Source organism: Neomonachus schauinslandi, chromosome 3, assembly GCF_002201575.2.
Source record: "Neomonachus schauinslandi chromosome 3, ASM220157v2, whole genome shotgun sequence".
Lineage (NCBI taxonomy): Eukaryota > Metazoa > Chordata > Mammalia > Carnivora > Phocidae > Neomonachus > Neomonachus schauinslandi.
Window position 1 is genome coordinate 58589713 of NC_058405.1, and position 24693 is coordinate 58614405.

General features: G+C 35.9%; 1 protein-coding gene across 1 annotated transcript in view; it reads left to right on the forward strand.

The window, feature by feature from the left end:
* Window positions 1-292: 292 nt before the first annotated feature.
* Window positions 293-24693, forward strand: part of FNDC3A (fibronectin type III domain containing 3A) — a 164101-nt gene continuing 139700 nt past the window's right edge. Inside the window, exons 1-2 of the mRNA XM_021689460.2 lie at window positions 293-325; window positions 23513-23650. Of these exons, the coding sequence (XP_021545135.2) occupies window positions 23552-23650 (99 nt within the window). The 5' untranslated portion in view covers window positions 293-325; window positions 23513-23551. The remainder of the gene's footprint in view (window positions 326-23512; window positions 23651-24693) is intronic.

The following is a 24693-nucleotide window of genomic DNA, read 5'->3' on the forward strand; positions in this document are numbered from 1 at the left end:
GGCGCCGTCGGCGAGGCTCGCGCAGCCGCACTGGGCGCGCTGACTCCGGGCTCCTCCTCCCGGCTCCGTAGTAAGCATGGCGGCGGCGGCGTTCGTGGTCCCTCGGGTGAAACAGAAAGCGGGAGCTACGCGGAGAGGGAGCGAAGAGCGGGGCTGAGGCGGCGCCGTCACTGCCGGAAAACCACCCCACCAGTCAGTGCGCCGGCGGCCGCAGCGGCCCCGAGAGCTGGCTCTGCCGCTGAGGTAGAGCGAGAACGATCAGGAACCCGAAGAAGAGGCGCCAGGGTAGCCGCCTTCCTCCGCCTCAGAGCGGCGTGACTCGGAGGTGAGAGCGCGGGCGCTCCCTTCGGGAAAGGCGGGGGAGACCGAGCTGTCCCACTCCCGTCCCGGAGCAGGCGCCACGGAAACCGTTAGGCTGGGTCTGAGGGGCCGGGGCGCCGAGCGGGGCTCGGGCCCGTCGAGGGGCCCGGCCCACCCCGTTCTGTGGGCGCGCTGTGGGCAAGGAAGGGGGGGAGTGGGGCCGGGGACAGGACCCGTCAACTTGTCGGCCACCTGCCGGGCCCGAATCTCGCCCGGAGGCGCTTGTGGGGGCGCGACCGCGGCCCCGCCACCAGCCCGAGGAGGCGGCGCGGGGGGGCGCGGGCGGCCTTCCCTCTGCCCCCCGGCCGGCGGTGAGCGGCGCGGCTCGCGGAGGCTTGGGGGTCGAGTGCGGAGCCCTCCGGAGAAGATCGCCGAGCGGCCGCCGCCGCTCCTTGGGCTTCGGCCGCCGGGCAGCCGCCGAACTTGAACGCTTTTTCTGAAGAGAGTTTTCCCCGTTCATCTTGGGGTTAAAACCTCGAAAACCCGCCCTTGTGTGTTTGATCCTGTTTGGCTGGTGCCAGTACCTGGTCGTTCCTCTACCCGGCTGAGTTAACCACCTGTTCAGTCAGGAGGTTGACTCGAGGCTGCAGTCCTTGCCCTGTTTAACAACCTGGATCTTTGAACTTTTGACACGGCTGTGGAGGGACGCCATGCGTTAGGTAAAGGAAAATGAACAAATAATTTTGTCATACAGTCTGGAGAACAACGGTGGCTGTTTTAATTAAAGTAGTCGTTGATCGTTCCTTTACCAAACTGTTAGCGTTTAAAGCTTTGGGATATTTTTGCGGGGGGGAGGGGGTGTGTAATGGTTACTGGGGTGCTAGGGATCGTGAATTAGAGATTTTCTTTTGTGAAATTTTACGTAAGTTTCTTTGCACACCTTTGTGTCTGAGCATCTTCCAACTAAGAATAATAAGCTTATAAGGTTTTTTTCTTTTTGCAATATAATCCTCATATGTGTTCAGTGTGAACTTTTAAAACCGAGCAACATAATTATTTCTTACTGTGCTCTCTGTTTTTAGTTCCTGAAACCAAAGTTGGAGTGTTTTTCTGTATTATAAGAATGAAATAACTAAAGTTGAACTGTTACTATACTATTTTACCACCGTGCTATTACCAGCACCAGTGCTAAACATATGCCACTCAGGGGTTGGAGCCATATGTTAGACAGCAACTAATTGAGATTTGTGGCTAAGGTCTTGTATTTGGATAAATATTTAGTTTTTGTGTATTTGCTAAATCTGTAATTCTTGCCATCGTGTAAGTTTTGTTTAAATCACCTAAAAGTATTCCAGAGGAATGACTCCTCTGCCTTTTTGGTGTTTTCTTGGTTGAATTGATTTATCTCAAGTAATGAGATAAAGTGCCTATTGGGACAGATGGTGGGCTTAACAGAAAACAATGATAAAAAGGATTTTTAACACATCTTTTATAACATAGAACCTAAAATTTGCTTTCAGCTTTTTGGCTCACTGGTAATTCTTGTCATCACTAATAATACTAGTTAGTGGGAAGAAAGGATGATTTAACAGGAAGAAAACTCATTAAAATTTTTGTAAATAACATTCGATTTAAAAATTTTAGCACTGTCCCGGTAAGTTTTACTGTTTTTTTCTTTTTCTTCATAGATCATCTCTCAGTTTTCTTATGTAGGTTGACAGAGAAATTTTTTTATCCCAGGCTGGTTGACTTTAGCCACCTGTATGCTTTGGAATTAACTCCCTCTTTTTCCCTTTTGTCTCTCCTTTCGAAACCTCAAAATCATTGAATGTTTAGGGAATATAAACATTCTGGTTAACTCTGGCCTCAGTCAGATGTAATTATAAAGGCAGTTTGCTTCTCCCAAATTAATGATATGCATTTGAAAAAACTGATGTTAGGATTATCATTTGGTGTCATCTGTGTCATCACTTCCCCTCATCATGTGAGTAATTGAGAGCTGATTCATTTTACCATGCATTTAATAATTACTTTTTAGTTGTAAAATTTCTAGAGTATAATATTAAACATATTTTATTACTAATTAAGAAGACGGTTTCCCTCTTCTCTGACCAGCCAGGGATAGGTCAGGACTGAGAGACTATAAAACCCAGGACAAAAAGAAGGAATATATGATTAATATTCTCATTGTCTTTTGTAGCTTTACTTAGGTAAAGAGCACTTAATTTATAATATGCAGTATTTTTAAACTCATGGGTAATATGTATGATTGTTTTAAAACATTTGTGTTTTTTTATGTTCATACATGGAAGTCTTGTGCACCTTATATTTTGCTTATATTTTTATAAGAATTTGATGAAGTACTAAAAAATATTTTTATATTCTTGGTACATTTTTGTATGAAAATGAGTCTAGGTGTTATCTTTGAGAGTGATGTAGGGATATGTACATGATTTCCAATTTTATTAGCCGGGTAATCAAATGATAGATGATTTTTTTTCTCACTATCTTTAGCATACTTCAAATAAATTTAGAATGTTGAAAATCTAAAGGGTTAGAATGCAGTGTATGTCTGTCCCGTTGAATCTTTTAGTCCTTCAGTTACCACATTGCAAAAAAAAAAAAAAAAAAGCCCTTATGGCTATCAATGTCTAGAGCTGCTTGTTAAAAGGAAATTAATGGCCAATAGGGTTGAAAGGCAAATTTTGTTTTTTTAACTTATATTTCAAGGTTTTATAATTTTCTTAATATTTTGATCTCATTTCAAAGTATTATTCAGTGATCTCTTAATCTCTTGATCCTTATCTCTCTATCCTTCCACTATTACAGTTTTGTTTGTCTTTCACATACACTTTCTTAAGTTTGCAATGTAACTTACCGTCTTCCATCAAGTTACTTTGTGGGTGTTATCTTTTGGTATTTCCAATCACTTATCACCCATTACCAGTCCTCAGGTTATTTTTTCTCCAAGATAGAGAGGTACACTTGGGAGATGACATGTGCTCAGAGGATGATGAGCTATTATTAAAGCAGTGTGATATCTTTCCTTCCTTCAAGTTATTTAGAAAATAGTTGTGGGTACTAGACTAAGCACACACAAAATCATTAGCGAAAATATGATGTTATTGGGGTGCCTGGGTGGCTCAGTTGGTTAAGCGACTGCCTTCGGCTCAGGTCATGATCCTGGAGTCCCTGGATCGAGTCCCGCATCGGGCTCCCTGCTCGGCAGGGAGTCTGCTTCTCCCTCTGACCCTCCCCCCTCTCATGTGCTCTCTCTCCCATTCTGTCAAATAAAATAAATAAAATCTTTAAAAAAAAAAATGATGTTATTAAATTGTGTGGCAAGAACTGTAATTTGAAAGAAAGTGAGGCCACTGAGGGCTGGAAGACCATGGAAGGCATTTGGAAGAAGTCAGACTTGAAACTTGGGAAGGACTTAGCAAAAGGAAAGACATTCCAAAAAAGATTGACATCCAGGACTGAAGTAGGAGCAGGGAGACCTGTCTGAGAGCATCCAAGGGTAAATATTAAGAGGAAGAAAGAAGGTTGCCTACGGATTTTGGCTAAGCCCCAGGGCATGATCAAAAGGAATAGGCAGGGCTGGAGAAGATAATTTGGCTGTGTCATTATGAACTCATCATTGAAAGAACTACATGTCTACTTTGACATATTAATAGCTTAAGCTTTATGTGTAAGAGATAGCTATATATATCTTATATGTGTTTGTTTATTACAGCTTAGATCAGGAATTGGCAAACTTTTTCTATAGAGTGCCAGATAGTAAATATTTTAGGTTTTGCAGTTTACTTGCGGTCTCTCCTGAGTATTCTTTTTTGTTTATTTTTTAAATAATTTTTTATAAATATAAGAATCATTCTTAACTCCGGGGCCAAACAAAAACAAGCTCGCTGTGGGCTGGATTTGGCCAGTGTACCTAGTTTGCTGACTCCTGGCTAATAATTGGGCTAGGTAATTGTCCTTACAGCACATAAAGTGAGATGCCTTATATCATTTGTCTACATGTTTGTTTGGTGCATTTTGTTATGACTATCATTTATATTTGTTCCCTATGTTATAGTAAAAATAAAGAAAATATGCAGAAATAACTATTATTGTAATTGTTATTTTGTGGCCAAACTTCTAACAACAGCCTAGACTAGGTCTCAGAACTAGGAAGTGAAAGAAGAAAAACCTTTGAGCCAGGCCTTAGAGCAGGAAAAATAGTTACATCATGGCTTCATTTAAAATTTGTATAAGGTTAAGTATATCAACTGCATGTTCTGGTTTTACATATTTTAAACTGCAAACTGGCATTTTATAAACTTTGGCCAGGGTACCGGTGGCTTATAAGTGATAATAGGGACCTGACGGAAGGAAACCTTGTCTTTAAAAGTAGTCTAGGATGAGTTAGTGAAGAGATAAACAGTTAAGACACCTCTCAATAACTCCAAGAAGAGTCACTGTGTTACAGAATAGTCTAATAATTGATATTTACATTGATGAGCTTGAGTCATCAGGAAAAGATTGTGTCATGTGCAGATTAAGGCAAAGAAGACCTAGAAATCTCTTTTAAAATATTTCCATTAAGGGATGCCTGGGTGGCTCAGTCAGTTAAGTGTCTATCTTCGGCTCAGGTCATGATCCCAGGGTTCTGGGATCGAGTCCCACATTGAGCTCCCTGCTCAACGGGGAGTTGGCTTGTCCCTCTCCCTTTGACCCTCCCTCCACTCTTGCTCTCTCTCTCAAATAAATAAATAAAATCTTAAAAAATTTTTTTAAAAAATAAAATGTTTCCATTAAGACTATTTAAAGATAAGTTATGGTGATTTAAAGGATAAGTAGCAGTTACTTTGAAATTTCATTTACATGAAATAGCTCTTTGAATTTTCTAATTTAAAAATGTGTATTTCTAAAGCAGTTGTTTCCTTCACATTGTGTTTCATGTACCATTACCAGGTGAATAGTGGTACCTCAGGTTATGGTTGCATGAATGAATTGGCTAGGGTTACTCTGTCATCAAGAGTAATGACATCGGGGCGCCTGAGTGGCTAGTTGGTTAAGCGTCTGCCTTCTGCTCAGGTCATGATCCGAGGGTCCTGGGATCGAGCCCTGCGTTGGGCTGCCTGCTCAGCGGAGAGCCTGCTTCTCCCTCTCCCTCTGCCTGCCACTTTGCCTATCTGTGCTCTCTCTCTGTCAAATAAATAAATAAAATCTTTTTAAAAAAGATTAAAGAGTAATGACATCATTTTGTCATCAGGAGAGCAAGAATATGGCACAACATTTTTTGATTTGAAGGCATTAGTAAATACGTTCTGTATATGTATTAAGTGCTGGAAAAAGTAAAAATGAATAAGATGGAGATCTGCGTAGGTAACATCAGTGTGGTTTTTTTTCCCCTTTTAAAAACACTAAAACTAACCAAACAAAACTTAAGCTAATTTTTGTAATTTATTTATATTAACATTTTTCATACTTTGTAAATGTATATACTGTCTTACACTGTAAGGCAGTACAGACCTTTTGAACTAAATTTCAGCCACTGTGAATTGCTACCTAATAAAAATTTGGCTTTTTAAATTTTGCTTTAAAGAGAAATTAACAGTTTACTCTCCGACCTCCCTTTTGCCAGTGCTTGAAACAGCTGGATCATTCCAGCTGTTTTGTTTTTTAGGAGATTAAGTTCCATGGATCTTAGTTCCAACTTTACCCTTATTAGCCATATGATCTCAGGTTAGTTTTTTTCCATCTTAAATTCCCAGTCATTAAAATTGAGAATAATACCTATCCTGTTTTCCCCACAGAAATATTGTGAGTACCCAAAGAGATGTTGGAAGCCATGAAAACAAAGTACCAAATAAGAGCTTACATTAATACTGCTATAATTGGAAGCAATTGGAAGTTTGGTTTTTTGGGGGTTTTTTTGTTTGTTTTTGTTTGTTTGTTTTAGTAAGACCAGAAATCATGAATTCAAGTTTTATCCTTCAAAGTTCTGCAAATGTGCTTCCAATAAACATTTAGTTTACTCAAAAGTTTTAACTGCTTTTTGGCAAACAATGCATGTAAAATTTTTCTTTCTATTCTTACTAATCTTTCATTGTGGTCATATCCAATGCCTCTGTTCTTTTTGCAAAGGAATACTGATCTTATATTCCAAGCATCTTCAGCTAGTCTTTTCCAGAGTGGGATAAAAATATGCAAAAGTGAATTCCTTAAGGTTTTCTTTTTTTTCGAGTGGAAGACTATCCCTGTATGTATAGTAATAAGATCCACTTGTTGAACTCTCATTGGTGTTTAGTCCCTGTACTTGGTAATTTTTTAAATCCTATGCAGACATGCCAGATATGTGGTAGTACTTTTATTTTACAGATGAAACTGTTACTTCTGATTGACTTTCATATCTCTCTTCCTTTCTCACTTTTTGAGATCTCTTATGTGTTTAGTTAGAAATAAAAAGTAAATTTGATGTGTACTTTGAAATAAACCCTGATATAAAAGTTACCTAAGTTTAATAAATTTTCTTAATCAGCCTCTGTCACAAATATCTGATAGATATTTTCTGTTTTCCTTCTTCAGAATCCACATCTCAATATATATTTGAACAGAATAAGTTAGAAAATTTAGGTGATTTATTATTCAGTTCCCCAGTGAGAAAAAAAATCTTCCTGCTTTGGGGGTTCTAAACAGGTGTTCAAGTACAGTTAAGACTTCTCTTTAAAAAGTAACGATGTGCTTTCTTTTGCAGAAATAGATGTTATGTAAAACAACTACTTTTAAGATTGAGCTTGAAGGAGTCGTCATTTACGTCAGAATCAGTTTTTCTTAAGATTTGCTTACATGTTTAAAATGAAAATATTTAGGGCGCCTGGGTGGCTCAGATGGTTAAGCGTCTGCCTTTGGCTCAGGTCATGATCCCAGGGTCCTGGGATCGAGTCCCACATCGGGCTCCCGGCTCAGCGGGGAGCCTCCTTCTCCCTCTGACCCTCACCCCTCTCATGCTGTTTCTCTCTCGCTCGCTCTCTAAAAAATAAATAAAATCTTAAAAAAAAAAAAAATGAAAATATTTATAATATGTGATTTCATTATGTTTTCATTTTCTAGATTTTTTTTGGTTTGCTTAAGACAGGCATTGTCAGTTTGCAATTTTGTTCTTAAGGCTTGATTTTTTTTCCATGTAATATTTTCATTTGCAATATATACTCTTTCTTACACTTTAGTTAATAGTTTTTTGCATGTTGGGACCAGCTATTTCCAGTACTTGAGATCAGTAGGTGCGTCATTATTCCTCAAATGCCACTGTATGCTAGCAATTATATTTTTTATAAAGACTTATTTATTTATTTTGGGGGGGGGCGGGACAGAGGGAGAGAGAATCCAAGCAGACTCCACACTGAGTGCTGAACCTGACATGGGACTCCATCTCAGGATCCTGAGACCATGACCTGAGCCGAAGCCAAGAGTCAGATGCTTAACTGACTACGCTACCCAGGCACCCCTGCAATTGTATTTTTTTAATCTGTTACTTGAACCTTGCTAAAATTGGCCTAATGTGTGTGGTAGAGTAGCCTTTGGAGAAAATGTAGGGGCAGTTTCCCTCTAAGCCGTCTTTCAGGCTGCTTCCAGGCTAATGTTTTCAAAAACATGAGTTTTATTCATATCATTGCTCAATTTTAGACATTAAAATCATACCACAATTCTGCTGCATCAGTTATAATGTCTTTGGTCTCTGTTTCAAAGTATATAGTCTGTTGATACCCTGTGACTATATCTATTCCCAATTTTGTAGTAGAAAGCATATGTTTTACATTAGGTAGATAGAGGTTTATTTGTTGGCTTCCTCCCTTATTGGTTGTATATAAACATGCACATATTACTTTACCTCTATGGGCCTTTGTTTCTTCACTTAAAGAGGGGTAATAATAGGATCTATCTTTTAGAATTGGCTGTTATAAGGATTAAGAGAGCCCATTTAACATGGCAAGTAAACTGCTTGCCATAGGATATTTATATCTAGAACTTTGACAGGTCTAATCACTGTCACCTAGATAACCTATTCTTCTTTTCACCGTTCACCATTTTCACCATTTATTCATCTATCATTTGTTAATTCTTTAAACGTCCTACATACTTAAAATATGAATGTCACAAATATGAATGTTGTACTGCCTTCCCTCTAGTAATTCACAAACTAGGATGAGAGGTAAAGACATATAAACAAATGCATATTTAAAAATAATTAAGGGTAAATAAAATAACCTCTTCTCTTGCCTTTTTTTCACTTGTGTGAATCCTTCCTGTCATTTAGTCCTGAACTGCCATGTTTCTGTAATACCTTCAATATCATGATTGTGTACATATACCATAACATATATATTTCTTGTCTGTCTCAACTATTAGATTATAAAATTCTTGAGTTGGAACAGTACTCCTGTAGTTGGAAAATTTTTTTTTTCTATAAAGGAGCAGATAGTAAATATTTTAAGATGTGTGGCTGTATGAACTGTTACAACTACTTAGCTGTGTTGTAGGAGCATTAAAACAGCCAAAGATAAGTTATAAACATTGGGTATGACTGTGTTCCAATAAAACTTTACAAAAACAGGCAGGAGGCCGGATTTGGCTCACAGGCCTTAGTTTGGTGCCCCCTGCCATGCTTCATACCCTATGCCTGGCAAATATAAGGCACTTAGTAAATAATAAATTAACATACATTAAATACTTTCTATGTTCTGACTGCTGTTAAAACAACTTTATGTGTATCAGTTTACTTAATCCTTAAAACAACCCTCTGAGGTAGATAATATTGTCATCATTTTAAAAATGAGGAAACTGGAGTAGAAAGAAGTTAAATAACATACCACACAACTAGTTAGTGATTTGGGGGTTTGAACCCAGGCACCTGACTCCAGAGCCTCAGCTTTTAATCATACCACTTCCAATGTTTTGAATCCCAGGAGTATAATATTGATTCAGTATTAGGAAACATATTGACATAATTCACTATATTTACAGATGAAAGAATAAAACTGTATGATTATCTCTTTGATGCTAAAAAATATTATTTTCTATAATTCAGTTGTCCCTAATAACTATTAACAAGAAATAACCTAGTAAAGAGTCTCTATCAGAAGGCTGTATTAAATGTCATAGTGAAATATTAGAAGCACTTCCATAAAAAGATAGGAGCAGAACATTTGCCCTAAAGTATCAGCCAATGCATTAAGAAGCAAGAAAAATAACCTCTAAATAAGGGGTGTGTGGGGGATGAGGTGAGATATATCACTGTTAGTATTTGTAGTTGATATGATTACCTACTTAGAAAATACAAGATAGTCAACACAAAATGATTTGAGTCACAAAGAGATTTCAGTAAACCAGCTGGCTATAACTTAGAATATTCATTAGCTTTCTTATACACCAGCAGTAGCCAACTATGGAAAATGAAAAAGTAGAAGCTAAAATTATAAAATACTTAAGAACCTTCTGAAATATGCAACAGCTATATAAAGAAAACTGTAAGAAGATCTGAATGGATGGAGAGCATACTATATTCCTGAGTGTGACAACTTAATACCATAAAAATGGCAGTTCTCACCAAATGAGAAAATAGTGTAATCCTAATTAGATTATGGTAGGATTTTAAAATGGAATTTGACAAACTGATATTTCAAGTTTTGAGAAGGTTAAATATATAAGAATGGCCAAGTAAATTTCAAAAAGAAGCTTAACAGTGAACATCCCTATCAAAAATCAAAACATACTATAAAATTACAGTTATTTAAAAAATAAGAATTTGGAGTAGGAATGAGCATGTTGCATAGAAACAGAATACAGAATTCAGGAGGAACTCCATGGATACAGGGGAATTTCTTGTGTGATAAACTGGTAATGGAAGAGCTACTCTATAAATGGTGTGGGACAATTGGCTATCCAGTTGAGGTAAAGATAATTAGGTACCCACTTCATGGCACTATCAAAACTAAAATCTAGATGGACTAAATATAAGTAAATAAAGTGGCAAAAGTTTTAGAAGTGAATTTTTAAAAACATTTTGGAGTAGAGCAAGCCTTTCTCCTGTCAAGGAGACATCAAACTTAGATGCCATTAAAAAAGGCAAGCAACTGAATTGCCAAATAACAGATTTGACATGTAATAGACAAAGCTAATATTCAAAGTATACAAGGTGTGCTCTCAAATCAGTATGAAAAAAAAAAAAAAAACCTGGTAGAAAATAAAGAATTTAAGTAGGAAATTCATAGAATTAGAAATACAGATAGCCTATAAAGTTTTGAAGAGTTATTCAACCATGCCAGTATTTTGAGAAATTCAAATAAAACATCAATATGATTTTTTAAAAAACCTTTGTAATAAAATTAACAAAACTGGACAACCTTAATATTACAAGTAAAATTGGAAAGTATACATTTATGAACTATTGAACAAAGTATAAATAGCCTCATCTTTTTGAGGAGAAAAGTTCAGCAGTATCTATCAACTCTAGAAGTGCATACTTCTAAAGAGAAGTATTTCTGTATAGAGAGACTATCGTAAGTTCATATAGAATATTACATGGTTATTTCTTGCAGAGGGGGAAATGTATGGAGAAAAATGGAAGCAGTTTCATTGTTCAGCATTAGAATAGTTCAGTTATGGAATGCCCTTGCAGTAGAATATTAGGCAGCCTGGAAAAGAATGAAATAGATAACAAATATACTTCTTTAAGAAAATATTACAGTATTTCACGTGAAAAAGAAAGATACTAATACATGTCATTTGCTTTATGTAACAACCAAAAAACCTAGAAAACCTTATATATACTTGGGTAAGTGCAGAGAACAAGTCTGAAAGGGTACCTTCCACAGCGGATAGCTGTAGAAATGGAAGTTGGATTTAGGGACAGGAGGAAGAATTAAAAATGATGACTATACATATGTTCTTAAGTATAAAATCTATAACTTTTGTGATGTAACAAAAATAATAAAACATAAGAGGGTTTGGATTTGGCAATTATGATTAGTCCTTGTTAGAGCCATACCTTCTTGATTATGTCTCTTTCTTCTGTGTAATTTTTAATAACACCTCCCTTCACTCACAAGCTTCCCATTTGGTGTCTAAAGTCATTGGTGCATTTAAAACTAGCACTTTCAGTATAGCATTGGGTCAGAAACTGTTACCATAGGTTAAAGAAGCAAGAATTGGAGATTAGTGATTCTCAACCTTTATAATCATACCTGCAAAACAAGACAATTTTAGTGTACTTTATTTTCTGAATATCTATTATAAGAGCAATTTTTTCAAATGTAAAATTATAGTTTTCAAGTCTCATTTGTCTAGATATTTTTATTTCTCACCCCCTTTCAATATTAGAACCTAATATTTTAAGAAAGTTATTGGTAAATTCTAGGATTGATGTCATCAGCTTGAGCTAAATAAAGGTAGACTACAAAGAAGGAAAATTTTTGTAAAAAATAAGATGAAGGAAGATGAGCGTGTTTAGAGGCAGTAATATTTAACTCAGGCTTAATAGTAGATTTATAAACAAAGAATCTGGTTATCTCAGAAAGGGCAGTGTTAAAACACTGGGTTCTACAGACACATCTTTCTTATAGGAAATACAGAAATGTTTCTTGATTTTCTTGTGATGTCTTATGATAAAATTTTCTATTTAGAAGGAAACATGTTAAATATGGTGAAGTTATGGTGAAGCTATAGCTTCAGTAGCTTTTACAGGGGAATGCAAACCCTTCCGTTGTGAACCTAGATGCCAAGTGTTAATTTTGGTCAGAAAATATTCAGAAACTACAAGTTTTAGTCTTCAATTCAAAGTCATTCTGATACCTGTAACCAAGAATTTGAAATTCTAAAAAAGCAAAGTGACTATAATATATAAGCTAGCACATTTTAAAAGGGCAATAAGTAAAGTATTTGTAGATGAAAATAGAATTGTCACAGATGTAATTACCCTGGGCTCTAAAGGTAACCCAAGTGCTCTGAAAACATCAGCTAGAACTGTAAAATAGGATTTAAGACAATGGCACTTAAAAAAAAATTGTTGGCCTTAATTATGTGTACACTCTCTGTCCTTTAACAGATTGGGGTTGATTTCTTGGGAGCAACTCCTGCTCTCAGTTCCCATAGTTTCCTGACTGGATATATCTTTTTGATGTCTTTTTCATCAGGATTGCCTTTGAAGTCTGTTTTAACCAGATTTTCATGTTAGTATTAAGGTGTGATTTCGTAGTGGAAGGATGGGGGCTATATCTCCTGACTGCCTAATTAAATTAAGTTATACTTAGTGTGTCTGGCATTGGCGAGTGATGGTAGTGGCTCTCAACTCCTTCTTTTTTTAAACCTCTGTTCATTTATGTGGGATAAAAGACTGAGACCCACCCACCCTACCCATTCTACTTCTTCTACCTTTCCAGTGGACAAGGAATTAGAAAATAAGATAAGTTACAGTAAATTTATTGCTAATGATCTGTATAGTCACCTTATAAGGAAATATATTTTATATATAAGATATGTATTTGCTTTTATTAGGTTAAACCATATGAAATCATGTTATTTTAATATTTTTTACCTTAGAAATGACAATTTCATATGGTTCAACATATTATTGAATTATGCCATATAAACACTGCCCTATGTATAAAAATAAGTTATTGCACTTAGCATGAAAAATATGTTGTAAGTTACTTAGATAACATAAATTCATAAATAGCAGGTCAGTGATAAAATGTTAACATATAAGCCAAATTGGAAGTTTATAAATATACCTACTTAAAGAACAAGGTTAAAGTTATAAGCCGAAAATATCATTAATGTATATATGCATCATTGTACACTATTGGGTTAATCAACCTTCAACAAAAACTAAATTGAATATGGGAATAATAAAGCTAAACATATAGTAATTTATAAATAAAATCTGTTGGACTTGAGAACCATGACCAATTGAAGGCACTGCAAAAACTAGGGCAATTGAAAAGAGCACTGATGATAGATAAACAGATAATGAAGTATCCTTCTGCAAATTGTGGGAATCCTAACTGTATTGCATGGCAGCTGAATGTCTTAGTAGTGAATTAGAGGCCTAAGTAATCTTTTGAAATGTATTAATTTTACTTTATACATTCTATTAACAAATTTTATTAACAAATAAGAGCTCACTCTGGAGGTTGCTAGTAAGTAACACTTAATCTTAACACAGAAATAAAAGCTAAAAAATTGTGTGTCATTTGCCGAAAATATCTGTAAAAAGAATATTGATTTTTCTTTTAGTTCAGGACATATCAAGAGCACACTGCCATTGGTGAACCCTGGACCATACTTTAAAAAAATCGTGCTTTTAAAGCATGGTCATTTGGTTTCTATTTGTAATAAATTCATTCACCTTTCTAGTGTCCGTTGGGTACATTAAAAATTAAGAGTGGTGTGGGGCACCTGGGTGGCTCAGTCAGTTAAGCGTCCAACTCTTGGTTTCGGCTCAGGTCATGATCGCAGGGTTGTGAGATGGAGCCCCACGTCAGGCCCTGAGCTGGACGTGGAGCCTGCTTGGAATCTTGGAATCTTCTCTCTGCCTCTCCCTTTGCCCCTTTCCCTCCCTCAAGTGCGTGCGTGAGCTCTCTCTCTCAAAAAAAAAAAATTGAAGAGTAGTGAATTTGTAATGATGTACTATATGTTGGCTAATTGGATTTAAATTAAAAAAAAAAGTAGTGAATTTAGTTTCCTGTCAAAAGTGAAAAGGACTGGGGGCGCCTGGGTGGCTCATAAACTTCTGCCTTTGGCTCAGGTCATGATCCCAGAGTCCTGGGGCTGCATCAGGCTCTCTGCTCCCCAGGAAGGCTGCTTCTCTCTCTTCCACTCCCCCTGCTTGTGTTCCCTGTCTCGCTCGCTCTCTCTCAAATAAATAAATAAAATCTTAAAAAAAAAAAAAAAAAAAAAGAAAGGTACTGAGTTTATTCTTCTGCCTGAAACAACTTAAAAAACTAGAAAAAAAATGAAAGAGTGGCACTGAAGATGTTGTAAGGGGGAAAACAACTGTCCTTTATGTCTTAATGAAAGTTCACATTAAGACGTAGAAATTTAGGTGAACCAAAGTTAAATTTAACTAATAACCTATTTTTAAGAGTCATTTTTCTGGAGTACAGTTAACATCAGTGTGGTTGAAAGAATTAGTCTTGGGAAAAATACAAAATAATCTAATATCTCATTGTTAAATAAAATCTGTGAAATACTTGTTTTAAGTTTCAGATAAGAAATGACAGGATGATTTCACAGAGTGATTCCCATGATTTTCATCTTAGGAAATTCCACTGCAAGTGACTTAAAGTGCTTTTTTTTTAATCTAAGATGTCAAGTTTAAAAAATTTTTTAAAAATCCAAAAATTAAAAAGAAATGAAAGAGGTCTAATTTGGAAAAATACATGAATACATGTTAGGATATTAGTTTGTCAGATGAATATTAATTTGGATAAAGTCCAAGTTCAAGCAAAATTTATTGAAATTTCCTAAAAGGTCTTTGAGATGGTCGATAAGCCAAATATGACTGTAGTTGCCTAGGGCTTTTCAAGCTGTTTATTTTTAAATTGAAATTTTGATGAAAGTGGTATAACCATATTCATATTACAAAAATATTGGGGAAATAGAGGAAAAAATTACTGTAATTACATCATCTTAATACAGTTACTACTATAATATTTTTACTTAATGTTTTTTCATATGTATACTTTTTTTCCCCAAAGGATTCTTTTTTAAAAAATATTTTATTTGTCAGAGAAAGAGAGAGAGTGAGCATAAGCAGGGGGAATGGCAGGCAGAAGGAGAGGGAAAAGCAGGCTCCCCGCCAAGTGGGGAGCCCAATGCAGGACTCGATCCCAGGTTCCCTGGGATCATGACCTGAGCTGAAGGCAGATGCTTAACCGACTGAGCCACCCAGGCATCCCGTCATATGTATACTTTCAAGTACTCCCAAATTCTGGATTTAAATATGATACTAAAACTCTTTGGAGTGTATAATAGATTTTAGATATGGACTTAGAATCCTATAATTTAAAGTTTCATTGATTTAGACAAAAGACCAGAAAAATACATTGGATTTTTTTTTAATCTAAATGTACATATTTTTCCTGTGGATTCCTCACTTACACTATGGCTATAATCCAAGTATGATCCTGCTGTGCATTTTCCCATATACTTTTTAAACAATTAGAGCTGAAGTTTTAAACCCTAGATGTAGCTCATTATGTCTAGGCTATTGCCTAACAGCAACATCCTTAGAATAAAACAAATTTAAATAGAATGGGTGGATGTAAATGAGGAGTTTGAGTAAGAAAACCTGGCAGAATATTTGAGTAAAGAAACTAATAGTAGTGACTGAGTAAGAAAGTACAGTACTGTATCTAAATCTAATAGTGTTATGGACTGAAGACTGAAGCCCTAATCCCCAATGTGATCATGTTTGGAGGTGGGCCTTTGGGAGTTGTTGAGGTTTATGAAGTCATGAGGGTAGAGCCCCCATTATGGATTAGTGCACTTATAAGAAGAGGAAGAGACCAGAACTTTCTCTGTCTTGGCCATGTGGAGATACAGCAAGAAGGTAGCCATCTGCTGGCCAGGAAGAGGGCCCTCACCAAGAACCCGGTCATGCTGGCACCCTGGTCTTGGACTTACCAGCCTCCAGAACTGTGAAGAATAAATGTATATTGTTTATTCTAGCAGTCCAAACTGATGGAGACCGTATTAATAAGTGAGGTCCTACTGTAATATCTAAAAATGTGGAAGTAGCTTTGGAACTGGGGAATGGGTGGAGGCTGGAAAAGTGTTGAAGTGCATGCTGGAAAAAGCCAAGATTACTTTTAAGGGATTGCTAATGGCAACTGGTAAGAGCTCAGAAAGAAACGCAGAGAACTGGAGAGAAAACCTCCATCTTCTTAAAGAATACATAAATAATCATAAACAGAATATTGGTAGAAATATGGATGATAAAGGCCATTCTGATGAGGTCTCAGATGGGAATGAGGAACATTGTTATTGGACAGTGGAAAAAGTGATCCTTTTTATAAAAGCAAAAAAATTGGCTGAGTTGCGTTCATGTTTTAATGTTTTATGGAAGGTAAAACTTGAAAGTGATAGAAGTGAATATTTAGCTGAGGATGTTTCTAAAGCAAAGTGTTGAAGGAGTAGCTTGGTTCCTTCTCACTGCTTATAATAAAATGTGAGAGGAGAGAAATGAAATGAAGGATTTGTTAAGCAAAAAGGGACCAGAATTTAAAGACTTGGAAAATGTTCAGTCTATCCAGACTGCAAAAAATGAGAACGAATACTCTGAAGAGAATACCAAGAGTATGTTTGACTAGCCAGTTGATAAGGCTTTTAGTGTGGGTGTGAACCATGTACCTAATCAGCATCTCAACAGAAGCCAGGAAGAGAGATGGAATTATACCAGTGAAACAATGCTAGCTGGGACTAAATGAAACAAAATGGAAGGGAATGAAGGCAGGCTGTGAACATGTGTTCTCCCTTCAGGAAAAGGGAAGAAGGACCCCAAAGGTGACTCCTGTCATCAGGACTGCTACTCCCAACATAGGTCCAGAGTATAGAGGGCAGAGGGTCAGGGTTGCCTCCCCTCAGTTTCAAAGGATGGGACCTCTGTTCAGTAGAGCCACATGGGCAGGGCTCCACCACGCTGGAGGAATGTCTGTGGGCATGATGCCACCCCCCCATTGGGTCTGGAGGGCAGAGCATGAAACCAAAGAGATTGTTAAGATTGCTTAAGAAATTCACCTTGCTAGGTTTTGGACTTGCTTGGGATATGTTACCCTTCTTCCTTTTGGAATGGAATATACTGTGCCTGTCTCACCATTGTATTTTGGAAACACACTGTATTTTGGAAGCATGTAACTTACCTGGTTCTACAGGTTCACAGCTGGAGAGGAATTTGCTTTGGATGAATCTTATTTGGATGAGATTTTAAAGTTTATGTTGAAACCAGTTAAGACTTTTGTGACTGTTGGGTTGGAATGAATGTATTTTGCAGGCAAGAAAGACATGGATTTTGGTGGGCCAGGGGCAGAATGTTTGGACTCAGTGTTTGTATCCTTCCAAAATTCATGTTGAAGCCCTACCCCCCCAAATGTGATGGCATTAAGAGGTGGGGCCTTTGGGGAGTAATTAGGCTTAGATGAGGTCATGAGGGAAGAACCCCCTTGATGGGGTTAGTGCCCTTATAATTTAAGAAGAATAAGAGAGACGCAAACTCCTCTCTCTTGGCCATGAGAAGATACAGCAAGAAGGCAGCTCTTTGCACCCAGATCTTGGGCTTCCCAGCCTCAAGAACTGTGAGGAATAAATGTCTGTTGGTTAAGGCACCCAGTGTATGATATTTTGTAGCAGTCAGAGCTAAGTTTGCAAATATTTTTTCCCATTCCATAGGTTGCAGTTTGAATGTGTACTCTGATGCACTGAAGTTTTCAAGTTTGATGTAGTGCCATATGTCTGTTTTTGCTTTTGTGGTCTTTGCTTTAGGTGTCATATCTAAGAAATCATTGCCAAGTCCAATCTTTTCCTCTGTTTTCTTGGAGCGTTATAGTTTTGGGTCTTATACTTAGTGTTAAATCCATTTTGAGTTAATTTTTGTATATGGTAAAAGAATCCAAGTTCATTCTTTTGCGTGTGGATATGCAGTTTTCCTATTCACCATTTGTTAAACAGACTGTCCTTTCTTCATTAAATGGTGTTGGCACCCTTGTTGAAGATCATTTGACTAGACATGTAAAAGTTTATTTCTGGGCTCTCTATTCTTTTCCATTGGTGTGTTTGTCTGTTGTTATGCCAATACCACAGTTTTGATTACTGTTGCTTTGTAATATGTTTTAAAATCAGGAAGTTTGAGTCTTCTAACTTTGTTCTTTTTCAATATTGTTTTAGCTATTTGGAATCCCTTGAGATTCCGTAGGAATTTTAGAATGAATTTTTCTATTTCTGCAAAAAAAAAAAAAAAAAGCCATTGAGATTTTTTTAGGGATTGCTTTGGGAGGTCTCAAATTCTTTTCTTTTTTTTTTTTTTTAAGATTTTATTTATTTTGACAGAGAGAGAACACAGCGAGAGAGGGAGCACACGCAGAGGGAGTGGGAGAGGGAGAAGCAGGCTCTCTGCTGAGCAGGGAGCCCAATGTGGGACTCGATCCCAGGACTCTGGGATCATGACCTGAGCCAAAGGCAGAAGCTTAACAACTGAGCCACCCAGGCACCCCGGGAAGTCTCGAATTCTTAACAGTATTAAATCTTCTAATCTATGAACACAGGATCTTTCCATTTATTTGTGTCTTTTTAAATTTCTATTAGCAAATTTTTATAGTTTTCAGTATACAAATCTTCCACTTTGGGGGTTAAATTTATTCCTTAGTATTTTATTCTTTTTGATGCTACTTTAAATGGAATTATTTTCTTAATTTCTTTTTTTAGATTGTTCATTGTTAATATATAGAAATGCAACTGATTTTTCTGTGTTCATTTCCTACCATGCACTTTTACTGAATTTACTAGTTCTAACAGGATTTTAATGGACTCTTTAGGTTTTTCTACATACGAGATCATGTCATGTGTGAACAGAGATGGTTTTACTTCTTCCTTTCCGATTTGGATACCTTTTATTTGTTTTTCATGCCTAATGGCTCCGACTAGGATTTTCAGTACTATGTCCAGTACTGTGAATGGATATGGTTAGAGTCAGCATCCTTGCTTTGTTCCCAGTCTTAGAGGAAAAGCTGATAGTCTTTTACCACTGAGCACGATGTTATTAGCTGTGGGCTTTTCATCTATGGCCTTTATTATGTTGAGATAGTTTCCTTCTGTTCCTAGTTTGTTGAGTGTTTTTATCATCAAAGGATGTTGGATCTTGTCAAATGTTTTTTTGCATCAATTGAGATGACCATGTGGTCGTGTTAACTTTTAAAAATAATTTTCTTGAAGTAGACACAGAGAAGTATGTACTTATCAATATACAGCTCAATTCATAATGGTATTTTCACATAATTATGTGGTAAGAGTGGTAATTATCACGTAACAGCCTCCCAAGTCAAGACATAGAACTGTACCAGCACCCCAGAAACTGCCTTCATGCCTCTCCAAGTTCCCATCCTTCAAAGACAATCACCTATCCTGACTTTTAACACCATAGATTGGTTTTATTCTGTTTTGAACTTTCTATAAATAAAGTTGTGTTGTATGTATTTTGTCTGTTTTCCACTCACATTGTATTTGTGAAATTTATTTGTGTTGTTTCCTGTTCACTAGTTCTTTAATTTTCATTGCTGTATAGTAGTCCAGTGGATGAATTAGATAAAATTTACCATTTACTGTCCAGGGACATTTAAGTTGTTTACAGTTTAGGGGCTAGTAAAGAGTAGTGCTGCTATATACACCTTCATGTACTTTTTTTGGTGCATATGTGCATGCATTTTTTTTTTGGTAGACTAGGAGTCTAATAACTGAATCATAACTGGGTCATGGAATATTTATACATTCAACTTTGGTAAATAATATCAAAGTAGTTTCCAAAGTGATTTTATGAATTTCCACTCTCATTCCATTTGAGTGTGCCAGTTGCCCATAGCCTCCTTGATACTTAATATTGTCAGTCTTTTTTATTTTTATACTCCTAAGGAGTATATGAAGACATTTCATTATGATTTTTAAGTAGCTTTTTCCTAGTAGTTAATGAATTTGAGAATCTTTTCATATGTTTATTGATCTCTTGAATTTCCACTTTTGTGAAGAGCATATTCAAGTGTCTTGGCATCTTTCTGTTGTTTTTTTTTTTTAAATCAATTTGTAGGAGGCCTGTATAAATGTGAAATATGTGCTGTTTTTCAGTTACGTATTTTGAAAATAGCTTCTTTCAGTCTATGGCTTGCCTTTTCATTTTTCTTAAAGATATTTCTTAATGAATAGTAGTTCTTCATTTTAATGAAGTTCAGTATTCATTTTTCTTTATGATTTAAGAAATATAATCTGTACCCTGTCTAAAAACTCTTTCTCTCATGGTTATGAAGATATTCTTGTGTATTATCTTTTAGAAACTTTTTTGTTTTACCTTTTACATTCAGATCTGCATTCTACCTGGTGTTAATTTTTTGTAATATTGTCTAATTTGACACTAATTAAAATTTCAGACTTAAAAGTTACAAGAGTAGTATAGAGATATTTAGCTTTTCTTCACCCAGATTTCCCAAATGTTAATATTTTGTTATATTATTGCTATACAAATAATTAAATATTGATATGTAGATTTTAGATATAAATAGTGATATGATGGAACCATCTTGTATACAAAAGTTGATTGTTAAAAATCAGGAATTTGGGGGCACCTGGGTGGCTCAGTTGTTTGCTTCTGCCTTTGGCTCAGGTCATGATCCCAGGGTCCTGGGATCAAGCCCCACAGTGGGCTCCCTGTTCTGCAGGAAGCCTGCTTCTCCCTCTCCCACTCCCCCTGCTTGTGCTCCCTCTCTCACTATGTCTCTGTCAAATAAGTAAATAAAATCTTAAAAAAAAAAAAAATCAGGAATTTTCAGGTCAGTTTTTAAACCATGATAGCTTGAAATGAGCCATGGGGGGGGTATTATTATTCCATGAAAATTTGCAAATCCCCTCTCTTGCATATATATCAAATATTACAGTATTAAAAACAAAATAGATGCATAACTTAAAACAAGTGGGTGTTTGTAGTCACAAGATGAGAATGTAGGAAGTAGAAATAACAGAATTAGAAGAAATTGGTTGAAAGGAAAAGCTGACAGTGTTCTCTACACAGGAGTAGAGGAATTTTTAGGTTTCTAAATGCATCATTTCAGTTGCATGGCTGTAGTTTCTAATTTGCAAGCTTAAATAAAACCTTTGCATATAGTGTGATGGATATATCCATGCAAGAAAGCAATTCATAAATAAACTTCTGATGTGTTAGAGCTTTGAAAAGAATAAAATTAGAGGTAATGCCTTAAGTGGATGATAATGTTAAAACATAGCATGTGGCTTCAGATCCAGTTTATAATAATACTGTTCTTGGAATTAACTAGAGGTTCAGAAGAAATCTGTGTTTGTATTTGTAAGCTTCCAGTTCACCTCTTGAAACCAAATTATGGTTGTATCTTCATTACTTTCTAAAATTCAAGTAATAGGGGTGCCTGGGTGGCTCAGTCGGTTAAGCGTCTGCCTTCAGCTCAGGTCATGATCCCAGGGTCCTGGGATCGAGCCCCGCATCGGGCTCCCTGCTCAGCGGGAAGCCTGCTTCTCCCTCTCCCACTCCCCCTGCTTGTGTTCCCTCTCTCGCTGTGTCTTTCTGTCAAATAAATAAATAAAAATCTTAAAAAAAAAATAAAATAAAATTCAAGTAATAATGGTGGTTGCAGTTTTAGCTAAAGACATTATGTAAAATATTACAAACAATATAATGACAAAATAAAAAGTACTCAATGGTTGTTATTTTTTTTTTAATTTACTAATTTTACAAAGTGAATTATCTGTAAACGTTCTCTGGTTACTCCTCTTAGCTTCCCTAAATGTTTCTTTGATATGCAAGAGGGAAAATAATGCATTGACTCTTTCCTGTCTTACAACTTTTTTACATATTCACAGTGAAATTATTTACTCACTGATTTTTTTTTACTTTTTTTTCTCACTGATTTTATCAGACTTTAATACAGCAATACAGATTAAGCCAGAAGTTAGATTTGCCCCTTTATATATGTTTGTATATATCATGTGTTTATATATATGTATGTATATGTTAAAAACAGTATAAATATATGTATATTATATGTGCATGTAATTATAACATATAATGTGTTTAATGACATGCATTGTTATAAAGTAGTTAAATATAAAATATTATATACCGTGGTCTTCAGTATAAAATCTCGAGGTAGATAACTGTATTGAATATTTTTTAAAAATCTTACAGCAATTTTTATATATCTAATAGAAATTTGTTTTTAGGTTAAATCAACCTGTATGAGAGTTTCTGCAAAGATTCAAGACTTTAAAATAAATAACATGAATTTAATATCTTACAAAAGTTAAATATCTTGACACTGCTGAATTTCAGAATCTTACAAGCATCCAAAAATGTTTGTAATTTTGCTTTTTAGTATAAACTTGGTAAAATTTATGATTGAGCTCAGTTATGTTCAGCTTTTCTTGTAATTAGGTGACATTTTATTGGTTGATGTTATATATGGTAGATATACCATAATTTGCTTACATCAAGTCTTTTACTTTTTACATAAGTGACACTGTGTCAAAGATTTCTAAATGTATATGCTTTTAATCACTGTAATGATTTGGTTTATTTTGAAATAGGTGTCACTTAGGAAAGAATAGTAAAACCAGAACTACAGACCAGTGTCAGAGCTTAAAACTTAAAATTTGAAGGTTTTTATTCTAGTCCTGAGCAAATTTTTCTACCATATTGTCTTGTCTGAGGAATCAATGACAAATCATAATTCATGTGTAGTTTCTAGAGACTGATAAAGGTGATAGAGGAGGGGATTGGGTCTTCGTAATCACCTTCTCTGCTCATAGAAAAAAAATTAGTGGTAGATTTGCTCACTTAGTCATTGCATTTTACTCCCTGTCCCATACTAAATATTATCTAGTATTTAGCTAGAGTTGTGGTGGTTAAGTAAATATTGCATAGAGGTGGAAGGGATAAAGAGACAGACATGGAATTTAAATGGAAGCTGCTCATATATTGGTTTTTTTTTTAATATTTTATTTATTTAGAGAAAGTGTGAGCAGGCAGGGAGGAGCAGTGGGGGAGAAGCAGAGAGGGAAGGAGAAGGAGGGGGAAAGAATCTCAAGCAGACTCCTTGCTGAGCGCAGAGCCTAACACAGGGCAGGATCTCATGACCCTGAGATCCTGACCTGAGCTGAAACCAAGTCAGACACTTACCTGACTGAGCGACCCAGGCACCCAATATATTGGTTTTAATATATCTTAGTTTCCTGTCTACACTGACATACAGTTGGCTAAGTTGTAAGAAAGGTATTTCCTTAAATGGTCTGTTGACAGAAAAAAAGTAGTCGACTAAGTATTGTAAAATTTTCTTTCACAAGAATATCATTTTAGGTTAAAGAATGAGACAAATTTTGAATGTATTATATTTTAATACATTTTTAAGGATGTACACACAGATGGCTATGTATTTTTGTTTTTCAGAATTGGAAGGTTATCCGGTATATTAATGTCTTATTGATAATGGCAGAACACCCACCACTACTGGATACAGCTCAGATTTTAAGTAGTGATATTTCTCTTCTATCTGCCCCTATTGTAAGTGCAGATGGAACACAACAGGTAAGGAAAATGAAATGTGTATTTCTTTATGTCTTGTACACATGTATTTCTTTCAGAAGAGTGCAAAATTTAAAACAGAATGAAACTTCACAATAGTAGGTTCCTGTTAATTCATCTTTTACACTCCAGTTCAAAATGTTGTTTTGGTTTCATAAAACAATGAAATAATGAGACTGTTTTTGAAGTTTCTTCTAAAATTTCTCACTAATTAATGTTTAAATATCTTGTATATATCTTTAGTTGCCACTAAAGTTGTTTTTGTTTTACTTTAGACAATGTATTAGTCCCTGATTGGTTTTTAACTAAGTTTAACCTTGCACTTTAATGATTATTATAAATCATTACTTCAAATCATTATAAAATCATGACTGAATTATGTGATTAAATGACTGTCTACATTATCCAATAATAAAACTGTGTCTTCTTTTTCTTCCTACTTTTCTCTCCTCACAGACTCCCCCTCCCAAAAGCAAACATGTAATTCCTGAGAGCTGGTGTATTTTTTTCTCCAGCCCAGGGCTTTATAAATGTAGTTTTGTAGTTTTTTGACTCCTGATTCCCCCAGTAATGCTGACAGGATGGGAATGATGGGCTTTCATAAATATCTATGATGTACCAAGCAATGTGTTTAATTCTCACAACTGCCCTGTAGAAATTTTAATATTACAGGTGAGGAAACAAAGACTAAGGACATAATAATAATGAGAAGAAGGAACATTTTGAGTGCTCACTGTGTAAAAAACGTTGTGCTAGGAATTTCATGATCTTATTCTTTCAATAATCCTATGAGGTAGATATACCTGTCCTTGTTTTGCAGGTGAAACAAAATGAGTTTTAGACAGTCTCAAGATCACACTCAAAGGTTTTGATCCTAACCAATTAATTATTCCTACCTCCTTGGGAAATTAAGAAAAAAGTATTTTGTTAATTTACAAACTTAGCATCTGTAGTGGACAATTATGATTTGCTTACAAGATTAAAAGGCTACTTTGTTAACTTTGCTATTGAAAAATCAAGAGCAGATGGCTTGGGTTCTGAATTTT